The 23,118-nt window shown below is 37.0% G+C and overlaps 3 protein-coding genes across 4 annotated transcripts in view; 2 read left to right on the top strand and 1 right to left on the bottom strand.

The window, feature by feature from the left end:
- Galphao (G protein alpha o subunit) overlaps positions 1 to 9,579 on the top strand; it is a 48,038-nt gene extending 38,459 nt beyond the window's left edge. The window contains exons 5-8 of one of the 2 annotated variants that reach the window (XM_073086601.1): positions 6,801 to 6,929; positions 8,173 to 8,302; positions 8,779 to 8,932; positions 9,297 to 9,579. In XM_073086601.1, the coding sequence (XP_072942702.1) occupies positions 6,801 to 6,929; positions 8,173 to 8,302; positions 8,779 to 8,932; positions 9,297 to 9,484 (601 nt within the window). In that variant the 3' untranslated portion in view covers positions 9,485 to 9,579. The remainder of the gene's footprint in view (positions 1 to 6,800; positions 6,930 to 8,172; positions 8,303 to 8,778; positions 8,933 to 9,296) is intronic. The other variant, XM_073086600.1, reaches the window with a different exon arrangement.
- Positions 9,580 to 15,434: 5,855 nt separating this feature from the next.
- On the top strand, positions 15,435 to 16,808 carry koko (cyclin Q). Its single transcript, XM_073086559.1, has 2 exons — positions 15,435 to 16,387; positions 16,657 to 16,808. The coding sequence occupies exons 1-2, from the start codon at positions 15,725 to 15,727 to the stop codon at positions 16,744 to 16,746; spliced, it is 753 nt and encodes a 250-aa protein (XP_072942660.1). The 5' UTR covers positions 15,435 to 15,724; the 3' UTR covers positions 16,747 to 16,808.
- Positions 16,809 to 17,433: 625 nt separating this feature from the next.
- Pka-R2 (cAMP-dependent protein kinase type II regulatory subunit) overlaps positions 17,434 to 23,118 on the bottom strand; it is a 42,989-nt gene continuing 37,304 nt past the window's right edge. Inside the window, exons 6-8 of the mRNA XM_073086840.1 lie at positions 22,866 to 22,955; positions 22,170 to 22,331; positions 17,434 to 18,264 (exon numbers count right to left, since the gene is read on the bottom strand). Coding sequence (XP_072942941.1) covers positions 22,201 to 22,331; positions 22,866 to 22,955 — 221 coding nt within the window. The 3' untranslated portion in view covers positions 17,434 to 18,264; positions 22,170 to 22,200. The remainder of the gene's footprint in view (positions 18,265 to 22,169; positions 22,332 to 22,865; positions 22,956 to 23,118) is intronic.

Consider the following 23,118-nt stretch of genomic DNA (forward strand, 5'->3'; position numbering starts at 1 on the left):
ATATTGAAAATGTATCTAAGTGAAGAATAAGTAAAATATTATCAAATGTGTACTTAAAGTTGTTCTATTTACACACTTAAATGTTTTAACTAAAATAAATTGGTATAGAAGTACATATTTTGGTATGTTTGTTTTTAGTCAAGATTTATGAAAGTAAATATAATTAATGTTTATCAAATATAGGCATTGTTTCTCAATACATACAATACAATATTTATATATCTACGCCCATTCGCGTAAAAAATATAAAAAAACGTATATAATGCATATAGTCAAGTTACAATAGAATGACAGATGACATTATTACGGTAATCACTACCGCCATGATGTTTTTCCACTGTTGTGTTGCAAGTTTGAGTGTAAATTATTGTTTTTTAACAATTAAACGAACATGATTTGAAGAAAATAAACCCCAACGAATTGTTCTTTGCATGTTTTCTTAGTTTTTAGTATAGTGTACAAAAGGTGGCCGGGAGCCCATACATTTTGAAACATCTCCTTTACTTACATGCGGACGTTGTTACTACTAATGTTACTGCGTTGGGGCAACGACTCAAAGTGAGTCTCACCTTCCGTTACTGAGAGACACCACTTCGGCAGACAATGTATAAAAGTGTAATCATATATTAAATTCATGTGTTAATTAAGTTGTCGATCCGCTTATCTGGCGCATCGCCAACCATCGCAGTTTTTATGTCCCGAACCTACTTTGATCAACTTATGACGAATCTTAAAATGATACTTTCATACATTTCTATTCTTGCCATTGCAATCATGTCTAAATCGTATCTCTTTCGATATTTGTGAATGGTGATATCACTAAGCATGATTAACAATACGAAGCAGAATTTAGTGCTAATTTTAAAATGCTAAGGCTAAAATTTAATTTCGGAAATAATATCAGAATCTTAGGTAAACTTTTCATATTATACGTGATCTCATTATGAGACGTAGGTACTCCTGCTTGAGCGTATCAATATACATCTGTTTGTATCATCTTCACTTTATGAATCCTCTTAACATCAATCGTAAGAGTTAATACCAAATTTAAATTATAAAAATTCTATGAAAGAAAAATACAGCATTTCAAATAGACGAAATCTGGATGGACCAAACAAGTAGGCATAGTGTAAAGGTTCCGATCTGTATAGAAGCCTATGATTTCGCATCAAACGTATCCAAACTCTGAATACATAGTACGTTCAATCATCCGAATTACATTTAGCAAGTTGGCGAAATGGATGTTTCGGAGAGAGCGAGTGCGCATGCTATTGCATCTAACTTGGAAAATCGATTCGCGGCCGGACGATGCGAGGGGAGGAGTGCCTTTTCAGAAATGCGGAGGCTAATTCAATAGAGCAGCTACATCACTCGGATTTAATAGAATATTACGAAAAAGCTGAGTCTGGATAGTGAAGTATATTTTATATTTTATTATTGCTCCCGTAAATTTGTTTTTTCGAGTATTACGCTGGAGCTCTTAATATTTTTGGATTAATACTCCCTGTGTGTCTCTGTCTGTCTATCTGTTAGTATTTTGGTGTTATGAAGATTAAGCTCACATTTTAGAAAAAAGTGCAGATATTTTGAAAATCGTATGGAATGGTGAGCAACGAAAGAAAGGAGACTTCCCTACATTATTAACTTTTATTAAACTTTATTTATTTATGTACATTATGAAGTCTTGCTTATCTACCACAATTATTGAATTTGATGAACGACATTTTTCATTATAACATTTCGGAAGCGGAGTCTACACTTTTGCTATAATCGTAAAAAGCCACTGCACCTTAATTAGCATTTCATTATTCGGTTACATAGTTTTTTACAAAAGCACCGTTCCGTTGCATATCCACAAGTGCCTTCACCTACCTACCATACACATGAATGTGGGAATCATTATCCGCTTTCGGCGAGCGGTGGGCGCGGTGGCGCAAAGAGTGGAGTTCTTTATGATTACTCTCTAATGAGGAGACTCCGCGAATAATGCACCGCCCGCCAGCTTAATCCAAGCTTTTAAGTGAATGCAATCCTCGCTATACTGTAGTATCTTTTCATGCGTTCGCCATTCTTAACGATGTTTTTCGTACTTGAACGTTGAAAATATTTACGTTTGCTTTTGATTTAGTATCTACCGTTAGTTCCAAAAATACTTTTGTAATTATTTTTCAGATGTCCGTGGCTCGTGTACGGAAGTACCATTGCCATATTTTTGGCGTAGCTATAGGATATTCTAGTCTAATAGGCGACTAAACCAAGGATTATTACTCGAAGCGTTTCTTAGTCTTTAAGAACGTCCATGGCTGTGGTACTTCTGTCCCATCATTAGACATCTCATACTCTTCAGTTCAGGACATAGTGGTATGAATAATACTATTATGAATCAGAATGAATGCCACGACAGACTAAGTACAGAGTTCTATCACCCTTAAAAATAATATAAAACATGTTCTTCATGAATAGTTAAGGAGGTGGAACTGGTATTAATTATGATTTTTCCAACTGGATATTCAAGGAAGGTGACGTGTATGCATTAAGTATAAAGTTTAGCATAAATATACATAGGAGTAGGTGCGCAAAAAGCTCGCGTGCATTAGACGGGGTTTTCATTCGGGTCGCCACTGCTGTGGGTCTTTCACACGCTTCGTATAACAGCCGCGACTGTGAAATAACTAAATTTAAATTACTACCTAAGCTGCTCAAATTGTTATGACGTTCTATTTTTACTCTTTTTAGTATAAACTAAAACTTTTTCCTTGTAAACCTTAATCCAACCACGTTTTGTAGTAGCTCGGTCGGTCATATATTAGGAAATATTTGTCATCCATAATTGTTTTTAGTTAAACCTTTTTTCATATAGCTTGGAATTTCCTGTTTCTGTAAGAACGTATATAACCACAGACCTGTATTTGTTTTGTGTCTGTTTATATAAGTGTATAAGATTCTTTTATTTGTATTAAGTCAATGTATACATTAGAGTAGTTTTTTGAGTTTTGCTGACTCAAACATGGAATACCACTAAGCTATTTAGATTTTTTACTATATACCTATAGGCCGCCGTAAATTGAAGGTCAAAACGTCAACGTTTTTTTAATGAATGTCAATTAAATCGGATATTTACTTGAGTCAAATTACGTGGAAGCGAGATGACTAGTTCAATCTGAGTCATAGTTCAATCCCGTGACCCACAGGCATTGAATTGGAAACGGTTATTGGAAGAGGTCCTTTACGACGTTGTGTAGAGTGACAAATGGCTATACAAGCGAAACAGTCGTGGATCGATTGGTCAAAAACACGCATTTTCTTCAATGTAAGTTAAATTTACATCACGATTAAGGGCTCTCGACGTAATCACTATTTATTCAGAGGATGAAATCGCTGTAATACATACAGTTTACTATGAATTATGTTATTACAAAAAAATATACCTATTTACATAACCTAATATAGATATTAAAAGGAAGTGGCCACTGTCTTGACATATGTCATCAACTCCAGATATTGCTATCGATTCTACATGAGGGCGTTGACCAGACGCGTTGCTACTGCCTTGATGTCTCATGTGGCTTTCCCTACCCAACCCTTCGAGTAAAAACCCCATAAGCGTTTGATACTGCTATTCTTAGTATTATCTTATTAAACATTAAATCGGTTTGCCGGTGCCACCGCAGTTGACTGACAAAGGATGCTACCCTGTAATTTGTAGTTAAGTAGTAATTATTCGTGCTATCGTATTGTTATCGTTTATTCACTATAATGACACTCCTTGTCCGTGTGAAGAGCTCCTACTATAATAATATTCACGAATCGCGTGTTGTCTACGGGGGGCTCGTGAACTCGTTAATATGTATGCGGTGCCGTCGCCGCGGCTTTTAGTTCGCCGATTGCAACTGGTGGGGAGCCGGACGCGTTTTCGAGTACCGTACAATACCTCCTAATTTATACCGATCGCTCGCCAAAATCTGTCACGGCACTTCGCGCTCAATTCGATCAATTATGGCCCATATTCAAATTGCAACGCTTCGAGTACTAATGACCGAGGTTAAGTTGTATCGTTGATTGGACGTGATCTTTTTTTTTCTTTCTATCTATTGCAAAAGTTTAGTTTGTCTGTTGGTTTTTTCGAGCATCTGACTTTTAAGAGTTTAACTTTGGCGAAGGTGTCCTTTATATATTGGTGCTTTTATAGCAACATTACTTATACATTTTTTTACAGTTTGAAGGCAGATCGTTTCTTCACTTAAGTTCTTCTGAAATATAAATCAGATTGGACTACGACTTCTTTGTATTATTTGTTCCATCGTCTGTCACAGTTGTTATCTTGTCCAATGCGTAGTGATACGATTCGCGTAAAGGTTAATCCGCCCATACATCGTGTTATTCAACTTGTTTATAATTAGCGAATGAAAGGACAACATATACCATCTAAAGCAGAAGTGCTCATTACACACATAATCCTGACCGGCCTTATCACGGCGGGGCGCGGGCGTCGCTGACGTCACGGCTCCTGTTGAGCGGTGCCCGCTCGCACGTCGTTAGATAACACTCCAACACTCCAGCCACACTCGCACTTGCACCGTTCTGCCCCTTTATACTCTTGTTTTGCCACATCGTTGTGTAAAGAGTGCGCTCGTTTAAAATACTACACTGAATAGGTACGAATTTTTCACAAATAGACGCCTCAGAGTGTGTTAGGTTTATTTTTCACCGACCCGCCTACGTGTATCATGAATACATCACGTCAGTGCCTAATGATGTCTCGACTTCTATACTTGGTGCTTTTGAATGAGCTTTAGAATCGCATTTGAACATCTGAATTAAAAAATCCTAAAATATGCTTTCGCTAACTAAGCTATTCTAAGGGATGTAAAGACTGCGAACGCGTCAATAGAAATTTATACATAAAAGTAAACTGACTATTTGCAAATTAGTCCGCGTATGATTTGAAAGTATTAAACAATTCTCTATGAATAGTCTCAATTTATCTATGAATAGTTTTGGGTCGTTAAGCTAGTTTCATGCAAAAATCTAAAATGTTTTCCGTTACATTATCGTTTTTATGTGCTTGTGGAGTCGTATGAAGTGCTTGCAATCACGTTATATTATTAATGTTCATAATATTATTATGATATAAATGTAGAAACATCTCCCTACAGTTATTTCTTTGTCAATATATAATGCACATTTGTGAAGATAATGTGTTGCCTTGAAATACGGGGACCCATTTAACAATTAAATCGATTCTGCGTTGCAACATTGTAATTGTCTCTTCCTGCAATATGTTGTGTTTTATTAGTCGCATATTAAACGCTGTATGGCTACCAATATCAAACTATATTAATTATAACAGCAGTGTTACCGACCTATACTGACATTGCGACAAATATCGAAGCGGCGCTGCATAGAGGAACATTAACATTGCAAAAATCCAACGTCATAAATAATAGGGCTTGATGGCTAAAATGCTTAAACACAAAATAAAATACTGATAAGATATGGTTTACATAGTCGCCGAATCGCAAAGTAAACCGATTCATGTGTACCAACACCCACCAAAAACATGATACTATTCGTGTAATAATATATCACGAGACACGACACGCTCGTACCTAGTGCCTCTCGTATGGTGAAGAATTGTATCTGTTGCTCACGATCATGACTAAGCCAATAGACTCGATTATCATAATGTCGGCCGTCGCGCTTTGAAGCCATCGTAGGACTTTATTAATTAAAACAGACGTAGGTATCATATCATGCACATAATACTAACAGTGCTTACCTACTTGACATAAAATTCTACAATTGAAAATTCTAAAATTGCGTAATTTTAAAATAAAAACTTAGCAATATAATTTACCGACAATAAAATTGTAATTTAGTGAGATGTTCGTGTGTTGCATTTTAAATATCAGTGCCGAAAAGCAAATGCACAAAGTTATTAATAAATATTTTTGTATACAGTACGATTACCGCAATACGATCGTATGACTTCTGATGTCTTGTTAATTTATAAAGATAGTGTTTACAAAATTACTTTTAGGTAAACTACGCGGGCGATATTTTTAGCAACGCTATCTTCTTATTAACATTCGGTTTATATTACATAAATCTGCTCACGCCCTCCGCATTCCGATCATCATTAAAAGTACGCGAAGTGAAATGTGTAATAGTAAGACATTAAAGAAGAAAAATTAAAAAAAAAGAAAAATTAAAAATTAACGCAACACCCCTTGTTATTAGTATTGCAATAACAATACTAATTGTTATACTAATTGTTGTTATACTAATAACAAGGGATTATTATTCTTCTTATGGATTCAAGAATATGGATTTATTCTTGAATCCATAAGAAATTATTTATGTACAAGAACTGATAGTCTGATTCCAAAATATGTCGTGCGTTTAAAGACTGCCCTCTACAATGAGGATAAGTCGATGATTGTGATGTGGAATAGAAATAAATAGGTACATAATACTCGTTAGAGAAACGATGACAAATTTAGTACACTACAAGTATTCGCCAGTTGACATATTTGCGGCTGCTATAAAGAAAATTGTTTTCGGCAATTATTATGAAAATGCTAGAATACATTGAAATAGGAATGTTCAAATATTGTTACTAACTCAAACCCGAGTAAGTTACTATAAGAATATACACTATACTTGTTAGTCCGTTATCAACAAGTCATAAAATTAATGTTCGTGTAAATAAAGAAAACAATGGTGCCTGCGAATGATTAAGTTCGGTGCGGCGTTGTGTTTATATTGTATGCTAATAATGTGTGCCTCTTTGTTTTCAGTTTCTTGGACGATCTCGACCGGTTAGGCGCAAGAGACTACCAACCCACCGAGCAGGATATCCTAAGAACCAGAGTGAAAACCACCGGCATTGTCGAAGTGCACTTCTCGTTCAAAAATCTTAATTTCAAGTAAGTATCTAATTTGTACTGGAGCAACAATGGTTGGAGTTCTTCTCTCATCGGGTGTACATTTAAATACTAGACTCAGATTTTATTAATCATCACGTGCTTTTACGCCGAAAACATCGCGAAGCATTCTACATGCATGAAAGACCTTTAAAAATATCAAAGGTCTGTGAAGACTACCAATCCTGTACTTGGTCAGCGTGGCTGACTATGGCCTGATCTTTTGCAGCTGTCGGACGGGACAAGTTTATGACGATGAATATTTAATTAATGTGATATCAAAACCTTGTTTTCTATAATACGTTTATTTGGATACTAATATTATCATTGAGTGGAATGTATGACAGTTTCCTGCTACAAAATTATTGTTTTCTTCATTTATCTCAGATTAATTAAATGCCTAGTATATATTTAATATCAGCAACTAATTTCCATGCAATTTTTCCTGTTATTTTTCTGTCCATGCCTAATTTATTGATTGCTTGTGCCGGAATAAGAGGCGTCTCGCGTGAATCATGTGTCAATTAACCACGCCACACAAATGCAATGACTCGGATCTTCGCCTTGGACATAAATTCAATGTAATATGCTTACATTGAGGAAAAGTATGCATGATTTAATTCAGAGTAATTAGAGTAGTGCATTGCATATAATTGTTATTGCACCCCATTGTCATGTGCTTCCTACTTTGTGCGATTTAAAGTGCCGTTCCAAAAAGGTTTATGACAAAAATGCTTATGGTAATGGAGTCAATTCTCTCATTATTATAAAATTACGTAATTGATCATTTCAGGCTTAGTAAAATATGACAAGAGAATACAAACGGATTTTATCATCATCATAATTATCATTATAATTATTGTCATCAAATAATTACAGCTCCACTGCATCGCACGTATCTCTCAGAATGAAGATATCATCTCATAGTCCAATGCGCTGACTTAGTATCAATTGATAGACTTCAACATACCATAGACTTCACAATCGCTGCTATGTTCTATAGGTGTGGTAAGGGAGACACTTACTCGCAGCTTTCCAAGTACTTAGTTAGTATTCAGAGGTAGCAACATATCTGTGGCCGCCTTTAGGTAGGAATATAATCATATCAAGAGTTGATTACAGATGCCCATGGGCGGCAGTAGCCACTTGATCTCAGGTGCACTGCCTGATCGTTTTCTACTTCTATATAAAAAAAATATGTGAATACTACATACAGTCCATTATCTAATGTGCACACAACTTGCAGATTGTTCGACGTGGGCGGGCAGCGGTCCGAGCGGAAGAAATGGATCCACTGCTTCGAGGACGTGACCGCGATCATATTCTGCGTCGCCATGTCCGAGTACGATCAGGTGCTCCACGAGGATGAGACAACGGTGAGTGGGTTACTTATGGTTTTTGTTAATAACTTTTTTGTAAGTTACAAACCAGTATGGTGCGACGGGAAGATACTATCGCCACACCTATTGTGAAGAAGTTCTGGTTATCATTGGATGGCGTGAGTCATGACTGATTTACTTACATACCAAGCAATCATTTTAATCCACAGAGTTCGCTTCTATGACCAGTGTAACCGGGCTACATCAGGTGGACTGCATGCCGCTTCAACCTTATAATATAACGCGTGCACGCCTTATTACTATATATAAAAGCAGCCGTATTATTTACCGAATTGGAATAAGAACAAAGGACTTTACATGTGGGAGTCACATAGGCTGTCGCAGCAACGTGTGGGTTTCTATATTCTACAGTTTCATTTACAGTTAACAATCTTCGATGCAATGTCGCCGCCCTCCCACTTCAACCCGTTAAAACTATACATATACTTACTGATTTTGTTTGTCTCTTCCAGAACCGTATGCAAGAGAGTCTGAAGCTGTTCGACTCGATCTGCAACAACAAGTGGTTCACGGACACCAGCATCATCCTGTTCCTCAACAAGAAGGATCTGTTCGAGGAGAAGATTCGCAAGTCGCCGCTCACCATCTGCTTCCCCGAATATACTGGTGAGTTGATTATCAGGACCCAGTGTTTCTTTACTAATAGCAAAAAGTTTACCAAATAGTATGAACATAGGAATAGAGAGAAAGTGATAATGATGGGCGTCATTAAAAAAATAATTATGTAACCAGATTAATGCGTGTGACAATATGACTTAGAACTCTTTCAAAATATAGTGTGTCACAATAGCAGAATGAGTTAGTTTTATATATGGGAGAATTTTCCTCATATTGTCACATCGTCAAGATATAATACACATTTATAATTAATAATAATACATATTAAAGAATTGAACAATTGATATTGTTGCATAACTTTAACATAATACAATAATATTATGAAGCTCACAAATGTATATTGTTTGTCCAGGCGCCCAGGAGTACGGCGAGGCGGCCGCCTACATCCAGGCGCAGTTCGAGGCGAAGAACAAGTCCACCACGAAGGAGATCTACTGCCACATGACGTGCGCCACCGACACCAACAACATCCAGTTCGTGTTCGACGCCGTCACCGACGTCATCATCGCCAACAACCTGCGCGGCTGCGGCCTGTACTAGGCCCCCGCGAGCCCGCCGCCCCCGCTCGACCGTCCCCGACCTCGCCCGGGCAGCGATACGCCTCGCCTCGCCCGGACAGCGACACTCGCCTCGTCCGGGCAGCGACACGCCTCGCCTCGCCCGGGCAGCGACACTGGTCTCGCCCAGGCATCGTCACGCCTCGCCCACACCCGGGCAGCGTCATGCCTCGCCTCGTCCGGGCAGCGATACGCCTCGCCTCGCCCGGGCAGCGACATTCACCCCGTGAGTGCGGGCCAACCCGCCCGATATGTACGCCGTTGCGCGCCTGCGAGTGTCGTTACGTTAAGATATTTACAGTTCGTTGCCCGGGCTTTGGGACGCTGCCGTACTCGGTCGTGGTGCATATACGCAACTCGCTAATGTCACGTCAATAATAAGGGCCATTTTACAATACGCTAGCTGATGCAACACTGCAACGCAGTCAAGATAGCCCGACCAGACTTTGATAGCCCGAAGTCGTTGTTTACCAAGGCATTTCTTAATAAAGCGAGCCCATCACCGAGTATTGCAATCTAGTTAAGCCTGCAGTTTAGTTAGCCGCGAGCGGGCGGCGGCCGGGGAACTCCGCAGCGTACTATATACTCGTATGGGATGTAAGCTTACCGAATATTGAGTGAGTTTACACATTCAATGTTATCGTCGAACCCATATTCTGTGAGTCGATGATGCAGTCTTTGCTTCTGTTGATTATCTGGTATAATTAATAATTATTATGATTTGATTTTGAATTACGATCTTTTGAATATTTGTGAATCATTTTTGTAGTTTATTATGTTACTTAAAATGCGACTGGGACTTTGTTAGCCGCACAGTTTTGTTTTTAGGACATCAAACGCATCGTTTTCAAAATTAAATTTAAACGTGCAGATATTGTAATTGTCTCTTTAGATATCTAGGAGCATGCGAACACTTGCGACACTTGAATTGACGATGGTATAGACGTTCGATCTAGATATAATTTCTAATGTACACCTTGTATCCAAACGCGCCAATAATATTGTCAATACGTGGAGGATGTCGCGAACGTTGAATGTGTAAGCCGCTCTCGCCACGAGCAGCCCGCAGCGGGCGCGGCCGGACCGAGCGGGCCCTCCCGCCACCGCCCCCGCACTCACCCGCATCAGGGGCGACGCGGGGCAAGGTGGCCAGCTTAGGGTTTTTCCCGAAATTCAGGGGAAAAGAGTTTCCCCAGTTTTTTGGGATTACTACGTTAATCGGCTTTGTATCGAGTTCACGGCACAAACGCGCAGTTTCTTTTATAATGCGTATACAGTTAGCTTTTGGGAGAGCAAATATCACTGGGCTACTTAGTAATCTACAAGTCGTGTGCAGTTTTATTTATAAAATGTACACTTGGATTATTACTTTAATTAACATTTCTATTTATCTTAAGTTATTAAAATCTATTTAACTCAGAACTTGAAATACTAGAATGGAGAAAATATCCGTAATAGTTTGTACTTCGCTTCATTCTAAGAGCCGGCTATGGGCTGGTATTAAGTTTGTGAGGTATTCATTTGATTAAATTAATTAGAAAAAAATTGATCCAATCTTAGGGGAGAAAATTCGACGTTGGCAACACTGACGCGAATTAGTATCTAGTGTTCGATTCTAAATTTTGGTGCTAGGCATTGGTGTAGCGTTTTGTTGTCGGTAGCGCCTCGGTCCGGCCGCGCCGCCGCTGCTGCGGCGTCAGATATGCTTATATACTCACTCTCTTACGGACCAAAAACAGAATGGAACCAATATTTAGCGCTGAAAACTGTAGTGAGATGCATGAGTACGTTCACAGGCCTACTTTAACTGATACAAAATATCATTCCATTATTAGGTATTATCACTTACGATGAGAAATTATTTTTTATAAACTTTTGAATGCACGACTGTTACCACTGTATCGGTTTAGGGTGATTTGTTTTGCGGCCCCTCAGTCGTCTATTAGCAGAGTCCCGTCGTTCTCGGACGAAGTATGCGTTTAGTTAAGCGTCACATTATGCACAAACCGTTTATTCCTAAATAAGAGCATTATTAAGTCGCTAAGCCATATTATACAATCTTAAATAGTTTTTTGTGTTCATATTTTTTCTATATCACTTTACAGTAACCTTAAGATGTAGCCGTTTAAGATCTACTCTCGTATTCAATTATGAAACATATTAGGTATTTATTTTATCTAGCGTACTTGTATTGAAGATGGTAAATGTAAACTGTCATGTTTAATTTTATTATTAAGTGTAACCAATGTTTATGGACATATAAATCTATAATTTAGTGAAAGTGAGTGGAGTCAGCCGGTATATAGTAGGTTGATAATGCAACAGTGCGGCCATGACGTCATCTGTGGGTTCTGTACGCATCAAGTGTAAGATATGTGAGTATATAAACTTGTATACACTCGCAAATTGGCGTAATCAAATAATATACATATATATACTATATAACATAATTTATTATTAATAATAAAAATAAAAATCTTACTTTTAAGCATAGGACAGTAACTGTATCAATAAACATTAATTAATAATGCGATTAGACAGTAACCTTTACTATCGTCATAGTTAGGTGATTTATTTTCATTTTATGTTTATGAGTATGTAAAAAGTGTTTACTTAAATGAAAATGTAACGCCTACAATGTGACCGCGCGGGCCACTCCGGGAGTTCACTACTAGTTCACTCAACTAACGTCGAAATGATTTATTAGTAAGGTTGCTGCAAACCAAAGATTTCGCTAATATTCACTACTATGTAAGAATCGTAAATTACAATTGTGGCATAAAATAAATCATTTGTATCGAATGTATCGTGTCGGGGCACCCCCGCGGCCCCGCGCGGCGGCAGTGGCCCGCGACCCGAGCGTCTGCGCTCGCTTGTTGCTAGGTAGGTTTTTTACTGTTATGTAACAATATGTGTATGTAAATCAGAACTAATTATGTAATATTAGCGCAGTTCTACATTCGATCCGAAATCTACATTTAAGTAAGCTTCATTAAAAGTTTTTAGGGAGTACGGAGGAGGGAGGCAGCCGGCGCTCTTCGTCGCGATCGCGGCGACGTCTTTTGCATTTCGATGTGTTCCTCCGCCGCTGAATATTAACTTGTATGCTTTAAATATTTCGAGTGAATGTGATGTAAATTTTGTACACTGCCGCATTGTTTATTCGCTCGAATCACATTTAGTTTTTAAGATTTGAAACAGTGACCGAGACGCACACGCCACGCATCCCGCAATCGAGCGCACAAACTACTTCACACCGCGTGCCCGCGCACGCGCACGTCCCGAAGCTCAAAGTGACCTCACTGTAATATCGCCACGTGGTATGTGCGTAAGCTTCTTATTTGAAGACTGAAATGTTGCGGCTCAAAAAGTTCTTGCGCTTTATTAGACTCAAACGGGTGGTTATTGAGAAGTTTTTTAATCGGTTAGTTAGTGATCCGATCGAAGTAGATGTCTCAATGTAGCGACGCGACCCGATCGCACTGACGAGAACCCACATCCGAGGAGCTGTCGAAGTTAGCGACATTCGGTCGTAATTTTTAATAATAAACGCTGAATAATTGTCACGAGGTCGTCGATTTGAAAACGATATCACCATGCTTCATTCATATTTGCCAAAGTTAATACTAACCTCACTATTTATACCTACTGTATGTTCTTCGATGACTAAATTAGGTGTGAGATAGACGCGAGAGCGACCGCTGCCGTGGCGGCGTCGCGAGGTCGTACTGTCAGAGTACAATGTTGAATACCTTATTTAGAATTGATGACATGTAACGTTTACTTCTAGTGCGTGCGGGAGCGGGAGCCGTCCGGGCGCTCCGGCGGCCCCGAGCTCCCGAATATTGGACAAACGTTTAAGAAAGTAAAATTTTTAGTCACTAGTGGGTAACTTTTGAATGTGATTCAATCTTATCTTTATTTTTCTATATCGAGTGACATCTTTTTAACCGTTTATTTCATTACGTTCCGACTTATTTTTTGTAATGCATTTACTGGAAGCGATGTATTTAACCAACGATATAATTAAACAATATTTTCTCTTTTTTGTATCTCGTCTGCACTGGTATTTTTTATTGAATTTACTATAAATGTACTTTAAGTGTATAATTTTAAATAATTACTGAAAATGATTATATTCTAATTTTTATGTTCAAATAATCTTGTTTGTTTCATTTATACGCCTTTTCCTTCCTATGATAATCCTACACAAAGATGTAATAATTAATCAACACAACTGGTCAATAGCAACCAAATAAAATAAGAGTATTGGTTGACAAACAGAGAAATAATACTTTATTATTTTCCTTTTGCCTATTATGTATGAACTCTGTAGCTAGCTCAGCAGCTTCGATCTAAACCGACACAAAGTCAAGCAATGTATAATTTGGGTAACTCAATCATAAATTCACATTTTTTTCACATTCACACATCACAGAAAAAACAAGCATTCACACATAACATACGTGAGTAACGCCATAATAGGCCTGCGTGCGTGCGACGAGTTGTTACCGGGCAACGGACGTGCGCGGTCACATGCAGCCTATGCCCGCCACAAATTTGGTCTGCGCAACCATTTCTTCATTTCGGGCTCAAAAGGGCTAGGGTGCTCCGTTAGGAGCATAGGTGTTATGTCCTAGTCCTGAGCAATTTTTCCATGTCCTCGCATCCAAAACCGAGAACTTATATGTTTTTACCATATATTAGTAAGGATACTTCGCCGCCTTGAAATTGAATGAAGCCACAAAAGGCTTATTAGTAAGTTCTTTTTTTGAATTCTTGACAAATAAAAACATTTAATTTTATTGTAATTTTGACCATATTAATATATTTAATTAATAATTTTATGACTTTCTAATTATAATGTAAAAAGATTTTATCATAATATTAACAATTAGCTTTTTTTAGTAATAATAATAATGTAGTGTCTATGTAATAATTAAAACGATTTTTTGTGAAAATAAATAGGTAAGCTGTGTTCACCTGTAATTGCAAGAACACGATTGAACAACAAATTATGTTAGAAATTAAGGACCGATGGTGTATCTTGTGTTGGTGAACCTTAAAATAAATAAATAAATAAATAAATGTTTGGAGAAAATTTACGAATAAATAACTAATACTGTGTGAAAAAATTCATGTCAGATATGTCGACCAAGCTTGTAACTGCTTCCGGGGACCAAAAAGCTGGCGGCTACTTTGCTCAAAGGCTAAGCCTTGCCGTTCAACAAGGAAACGCCGCCAGCGTTTTGGGAACCATGCCTCACACGGCAATTTTAGATGGTTTATTTTATTTATGATTTTATCTTTTTTACTCTTGATTGTATATATTGTTAATTAGAAATATTTTGTATATATTTTAGCTTTAATAATTTCTTGTTATTTAGTAATAAAATTTACTGTAAATGATATAAATAAACTCTAACAATTATGTAACAGATACTGTGTAATTTACATAATAAATAAATAAATATTTTAGAGACATTTTAGCACGGAGCCGTGGCAAAACTTTTTTACGCAACTATTTCAATTCTCAAAACTGGATACATTATTTAGGAGTGAGTAATCCTTACTAATCTATGGTTTTTACAAACAAAATTAATATCTTTTAACAATATTATAAGAAATTCGTAATAGTGTGTTAAATATAATAATTAGATTTTTTCATTTCGACGGTAGGTTTTAAATCGGTTTCATATGTAGGTTACATACTCTTTGGGTTTTGACATTAGGATCGCCAGTAGCGCCACATGCATACACAGAAAACTTTGTAAGACTAAAGAATTTTAATTTTGACAGATGAAAAGTTCTCTCATTATTTTGCGCTCTGCTGGGTGGTGTACCGCTAATTTCCCAGATATTAAAATAAAACCAACCACTGCCTCAACGCAACCTTAATAGATGCATAAACAAAATCATCAATAAAAAAAAATTGTTTATGACAGATGTCTTAATGACAAATTGACAATAGTTTGATTGAATTTTTACATTTTCATAACATTCTATTTGAATTTTTAAATGCAATACGACGATTTCAAATAGCATTTTAAATTTGAATGCATTCGACAAACTTGGATACCCGAAATATAAAACAAGTGTGTGTATTTTCCAGAACAAAAGTTCTTCGCATCGATTGTTGCCTGTGTTTATATTGTAAAGTAGACGCTGAGTGTGTTTATGGTTAACCTTACTTTATCTAAGGTCCTAACGAATAATAAATAAAATGAAAGACGTAATAGACGTTATGGCCTTGCAAACCACAAGACGTGAAAAGCGATTGCCTGATTACCGAAGCGCTCCTGGGCACAGTCTTGCTACCAATTTCATTTTTGAGTGTGGTATAAAACTGGGTCTCCAACCGGCGACGGTGGCTACAGCTGCGATATTTTACCACAAGTTCTTCAAGGAAGCTGACAGGAACGACTACGATTGTTACGTTATTTGTACGGCTTGCCTCTGTGCCGCGGGGAAGTCGCGTGACGAGCCGGTACGCTTGCGAGATGCGGTCAACGTCGCATACAATTCGATCAATCGAGGCGCCGGTCCTTTGGAATTCGGGGATGAATATTGGTCATGGAGAGGAGTGGTCGCTCAGGCGGAATTGCTAGTGCTTAGACTTTTGGGATTTAACTTGGAGACACCCTCACCACACAAATACTTGCTACATTACCTTCGTTCCTTGCAAGAATGGTTCCCTGCAACTCAATGGCGCTCTGCACCCATTGCCCGCACCGCCATGGCCTTTCTTCAAGACTTCCATCACTCTCCATCAATATTAGATTACAGAGCACCACACATAGCCGTAGCGGCTTTAACACTGGCATTAAATGTATTGGGGGTGTCCGTGCCCTTGGCGTCTACCTTGGAAGATGAGGCCTGGTACTCGGTGAGTAAATGCAAAGTACTCATTTATATAAAATCAGCTACGTCTATAAGAGGCCAAACGCAGAGGGTTTTGCAATGTAACCTTATTATAGCATGATACTACAACCATATTACTAAAAGTATGAAGAATTTGGTTTGAGGATAACTGCCTCTATACTAAATAATGTTGATGTTTGTAATTGCAATTCCAGTATAATGTACGATAGTAGGACTAATTGCCTTGCTTTGCTAATCTGAGCAATATGTTAATAATTGTAATTATTCTTTCAGATGTTTACTAAAGATCTGCAAAAGGAGAAAAATTGGGAAATTATGGAGAAAATTATGCAAGTGTACAGCAGAGAACCTGAACCTATCTAGAATAATATAAGTTTAAAGTATAAGGGTTAATATGTTCAATAAAGATGAATTGGTACTTCAAATTTGTTTTTATGTATTAATACCAACATAAGTTAACTGGTTGAGACACATGATTTAATTTGGGTAAATCAATTAATGTATTTATTTTTTCACAATATAAATTAAAGTGTGCAGTACATAGTACAGATACAGTGGACTATTATGTTATATGTATAGAACTGTGAGATATGACAATCCTTGTCTCAGCAGGTGAGTAGATTAAACCTTTCCAGCCTTCTAAGCCAATCTGCGGACTAAAATTGTGTCAAGGGTGATGCGTCTGGCTGTTTCAGGGCTCAGAGCAAGCACAGCCTGATCTTCCTGTCGAGTAGTCTATGCACTAAGAGTCACACGCGGTCTGAATGTATGTATGTATGAATGTATGATCTCGCCGAGCAAAAGACTAGTCACATGAGGCGTCAATAAAAAAAACTAGTGGAATTTTTACGTCACCTACAAGTTGACAAGGATTAAACAATATGCGATAAGCATTAAGTCCACCTTTTGTACCACATTTTATAATATTATGGTCAATAAAGACTAAATAACTAAAGTGTATATGTATTGAACAAATATATGAAGAAAAGAAGGTAGAAAACGTAATGTGTAAAGGGATGGGATGTTTGAGGGTTAAATAAAAAACACTGCTTAGATCTACAAACAAATATAATTCAGTTTTCTAACATTTTACGATACATAATTTTTATAAATGTACAGGGTAAGCTCATGACGTGGGTAAAGCGGTACTAGTTTTGAACTGGCTACCGGATGTACATATGGATTATCGTGCAATTTCTTTAGATAAGAGGCGGCGGGTGCCGCGCTGATATGCTTTACACCTCATGGAACGGGTACGACGACAACTTACATCTAAAGTGAACGTGAAAACATGGAGAATGTTCAACTTCATTGTGCTGTCGGGGTTACAAATCTACTTCAAGACACCAATGACTAGTAATTTATAAACAAATTACGCTAAGTTTAAGCGTATCGATTGAATTTAAATTTAAGAACAGAATACGAGAAAACGCATACAGTTCCAATTTAATAAATTGGACGCCAAAGGCGTAGAACTTCTGTGCGTCCCATTGGAAGACAACAGAAATACAAGTCCTTTCATATTTTCTGTATATAATAAAACATTTGTGCCACTAACGATAAATAGGAATTGCAAGTCGTTACTTAGTGTAATATTTAATAAAACCAAATATACACACAACTAATTTAGCTTTCTTAATTTACTGATGCAATAGGATACGATACATTTTAAACATCAGTATAAAGAGAAATGTCTTAATTCTATTATTTTATTAAAATCTATAAATAAATTCACACTGACAAAATTTAACATGATATCCATGTAAACGACGTAAATGACAGTAATTAGTTATTGCACAATACTATATAAACACCTACAAGGTCCGATACAGCGGGGACACACAGACATATCAAATGGGGCGGACACGAGACGCACCTCACCTGTACAGGTAACAAACAGAATGTTATACATGGGAATATCAAACACTATATATGTATCATAGAAGGGAAAACCTCTCACACACACATAATCACACAATGTCACCGGATAAAAGGGAGTTATGTGAAATAATCTTCATATAATCTGCACTAATAAATACTATGTATAATAATATGAATAAATCTGTCATCAAAAAGGAAACTTTAAACTTCAGTCAATCTATATTATGTTGTACATACACAGGTAAATGTATACCATATTTGACTTTAAATTTTAAGTTCCAACTAGCTTTTACTTGAAGCTTCATAACCTACCATGGCAGGCATTTGTTCTGATAATCTGTTCAAATATGGCAGACATTAGAAATGCGAGGAAATTATATATTAAGCGACTCAACAAAAGTGGTCACCTGATGCACAATACACACGTCACAATACGTTACACAATTCCACATAGAAAAAGGCAGTTCAAGTTCAAAAAACGACTTTAACATTAATGTTGTGTTAGTGTGAAAATTTTGTAATTGTTTACAGATAGATGTTCTCGAATGAAATAGGCACTTGAAGTGAGAAATTTACTGTTGCAAATTATATTAGCAGATAAAAAACTCAAAGAGTCTATTTGATAGAAAAAAATAAAGCTTTAAAAACATTAGATTATCAGCAAAATGGGAATGTATTAATACAATATAACACAATACCGTCTCAAATACTGGGTTAAAAAAATTACAAGCGGCGAAGCTTCGAGCACAAGAGACAATAACATCAATGTAAACATGTCGATCTAATGACAGTAAATTCCCAAGTGGAAATTGAGAGCGGCTTAAGTATAACATACAATGAAAATAATATTAGTAACATTAATTTTATTACCATTACTTCAATGATATAAAACAATAAAATCTTCTATGGCAACTGAAATAATTTGTACATTTTTGTACATGGCGTCAAAAAAACAATACACCTCACCCCTCAGGATCTGACTATACTCCATAAAATTTCCCTAATCTACTAATATTTAAATTACAATAAGAAGTGACATAAACTAACTACTACATAGTAAATATAGACTTAAATATTTAGTGCTACATATGATCTTTATGCATTCACCTACTTTGGCTGGATTCACAAATAAATGAAGTCGATTTTCATAATTCAAATAATACTGGAAACTTTTACCTGAGGGTCCAATATATGCGCCGGCAGCTTGCTAGCTCGTCGCGATAAATATATTCGGTGGTCAAGTAACACCGCACCTAAACTCTAAACCGATGCAAACTGTTCGATCGGCCCACTGGATTAAGTCATGACAAGTTATTCGCTTCACAATTATAGATTGCGGAATAGAAAATTAAATATTCTTTTATACTTGTTCGGAAGTTTGGTGTTTCCTACATAAATTTTACAAAGTCAACACACCTCAGATCTATTATGTAAAATTGTTAAGAGCAAACAAACAATAGGAACTCTCTACAACAAAAAAAAAAAGCTCTAAACACGAAACAAAACTAAAAGTAACACAATAACAATCCTTTTCCTTAACAAATGTGAAACTTTAATATAAAAATAATATTAATCTTGAAACCATAATAATTGTACATAGACACAACAATTTTCCCTCTGTCGTCGATTTAAGTTTGTTCCTCGACATCTCACTACAATTGAATAAGCCAGTCATACATTTGTAAATTTGTAACGGCCTGTAACAATTACAGTTGCAATTTGGCATTCAATATCTATCCGCTGTTATATTACCATCTCCATATACATAAATATATCAATAATACACATTGACCTCTCTAAAATATTAAAATAAATTAATAAAATTAGCAAGTGAAAAGATTTAATCTGATCACGAATAAAATAAATCTATGTATTTTACCTATGCAAGGTATAATTTTGTTGTATCAGTTTAAAAAGCCTGTGTCAGTGAAAATAACCTATGTTAATAGAAACATGGCGATAGCAGTTGAGAATATCCTAATATAAAATGGGACAAAGTGCCACATAGTATTGCATTGTCAGCCCACTACTTTTATGATATATTTTAAGGACTAAATGCCTTGCCGTTCACGAACACTCATTACAATACCAGGTGTATCGATTCTTAGATAAGACGGGGACCGCAAAAAGCAACCAATGCGATTTGGTTTGAGCAAAGGACTGTTTGTTGAAGCCTAATTTATCATCATTTTGCATTCAGTCTTACATTCGAGGCGTCGTATGCGCCTTGTGAAGTGTGTTATAATGTTGACAATGATTTCATAGCGTCAATATTGAATGTTTTATCAGGCGGTTTCATGTGATAAAGTTTCAGTTTGACATTAACTATTTTGCCATTATTACTTGTTCATCAATATAGTTCATATTGACGACCCGTCAACATGTCATTATGGCACATAATGTGAGCGTTTTTAGATGATAGTCGAGCATAGTTGCGTCCACGGCCACCTGTCCTGTGACACTACGCGTAGTGTTAATATTTACATAGCTACTAAGGCATTTCTCTATCTAAAATAAGCGTAATAATGTTCTAATGCAATATTATCCGGCACTTGGATCTTGATTTTAATGAACCCCCTTCCATACAACGCGTAATCTTGTCTAAAAGATATAATGTCAATCCGATCTAAAAGATATAAAGGTTAAGTATATCTTTGGATGTGAACATCGAATGCTGTCAATGAGTTTCCAAATCATTACATTAAATAAATTAGTGGTTCTAGCGCGAGTTACATAAGAAGCTACTCAGCGATCACATGACAGCAAAAACAGATTTGACTAAATGTTCTAATGAGATTATACTACATCCACAATAATATTAGTTCAGTACGATATTGGAGCGTCGAAAATCAATCATAACACACATTAAGCTCACATAAACAGTACAATCCCACTCGAACGTTAGAATAGACGTGACCGACGGCCTACAACTAGAAGGATACAGCGCAAATAGTGGCTGGAAAATATGAAAATAAGCCACTATAATTATTAGTTGCTAGCCAGTCACAGGGGTAGTAGATATGGGTGAAAATTTATATATTTTGATTATTTTTGAATTGTTTGAATTTATGACTATCGCTATAAAGATATAAGTTTAACTCTAGACTGACAAAGAAAAGATATATTTTGACATTTTGACGATTAATCTAAAGCGGCTTTTACATTAATACCATCACAGAGTGTTCATTCCCTTGAAATCTCCCTCAGCAAAGAGATCACTCCGATATCCGATGCTATTTCACTAAGCCGTTAATTTGGAAACATTAGCATAGAACTCCAACACTTAAGTCGCAATTTTGACTATCAGTCATTATTATTATTTTTAGACTACTATTTTAGACTGAACCCGTGATCTGAGATGGAACTATTGCGTATACTTTAATATAATATTCCTCAGTTCTTGATGGCTAATAGCAGGACAAAAATGAGTTCATGATCCGCTATTTAAAAAAGCCACAACGCTCGTTCGTTTGCAGCAGGACGTAAGTAAGAGAATCCAAGGATTACGCGTCTATAATCGGGCGCAACGACTCTTATTCGTCATTGTTCGGCAAGCTTCTCGGCGGATTATTCGCGAGTATCTTACGCCTGTTATTGGTAATTAATCTATCCATTTTTTACCTATCAGAGATAGACATTTGACACATTCTAATACTAGACTTCAAATTTCGATTTTTAGTACGCAAACATCGGATAGATCTATTATGAATGACGCATTAATGAGGCATTTTACTTTAGACAAAATGTCAAAATGTCAAAAATATTTTTATCTTCCATCATTAGACAATAGACTGCTTCAAGATGCCATCCTTTCCTACATACGACAGACACCAACAATTCCCACCCACATCTACTTAGCAAGGGGTAGGGGGTAAGGGCAAGCGGGGGGTAGGGGGTTGGATTACGGCGGTCGGAGGGGGCGGGGCGGCGTCGCGCTCATCGCACGTCGGTGAGGTTGCTCTTGTCGCCGAAGAGCTTCACCAACTGCTCCTCGTAGTCGTCGATGTTGCGCTTCATTATCTCCATGCAAGGCCCGAGCAGGCGCTCGAACGTCTCCACGTCGAGGACTGCAAAGTAACACACGAAGGTGAAATATAAATGGTTTTTGTCATTTGAAGGAAATTCCAAAACAGAATATGCTAGTATTATTAGTACGATTTGAAAGGGAGGTACAGTCCGCGGCAAAATGCTAGTCCGTCTGCTAGTGTGGCGCAGACTATACCTATTACTATTCTGAATAAAATTTGTGTTTCAGTGAAAGATAACGGCTGACTTAATTTTAAAACGTTCATTTTAGTCCTCATGAATTCATGTGATTGGCTTCAGATAGATACCTGGAGCTGATTACAGATGAGCAGCAGCCACTACTTAAAATGTAACAAATGGCACACTACAGATTTACTTGCATTCTCATTTGCTATATCTATTTTTAGTGTTAAACACTTGTGTTCTAGTTTTAAAGGGATAAGAGGGAGATATGAAGCATTCCAGTTTTGTGTTAAGGAGTAAAAATACCACTTACGGCCGAATTCATATAACCTCTCCAATCCTACTAAGGATTGATTCCATATATCCATTATATATATTATATGTAAACTTACATGCCGCTTTGGTGGGACCAACAGCGTAAGCGGAAGCAGCGCGCGGCTTGTGGGTGACCAGAGCCAGCTCGCCGAAGTAGCCTCCCTTGCCTGTTAACAATATTAACATTAACCAATTAATAAATACAAAGTATACCATGAAGTTGACTAGTAATAGTTATAAGGAATATAGTGGTTAAAATCTTTGTTACATTACAAGTAATATAATCACATAATTCATTCTACAATCATAAACCCCACAAAAATAGTCCCC

The sequence above is a fragment of the Epargyreus clarus genome, unplaced genomic scaffold (assembly GCF_041222505.1).
Source record: "Epargyreus clarus isolate Ecla_fem2 unplaced genomic scaffold, WU_Ecla_fem_2.2 ptg000024l, whole genome shotgun sequence".
NCBI lineage: Eukaryota > Metazoa > Arthropoda > Insecta > Lepidoptera > Hesperiidae > Epargyreus > Epargyreus clarus.

Coding starts and splice junctions, on each gene's coding strand:
- koko (XM_073086559.1), top strand. CDS start 15,725: ATGAAAGACGTAATAGACGTTATGGCCTTGCAAACCACAAGACGTGAA. Junction 16,388..16,656: donor AAGATGAGGCCTGGTACTCG/GTGAGTAAATGC, acceptor TTATTCTTTCAG/ATGTTTACTAAAGATCTGCA.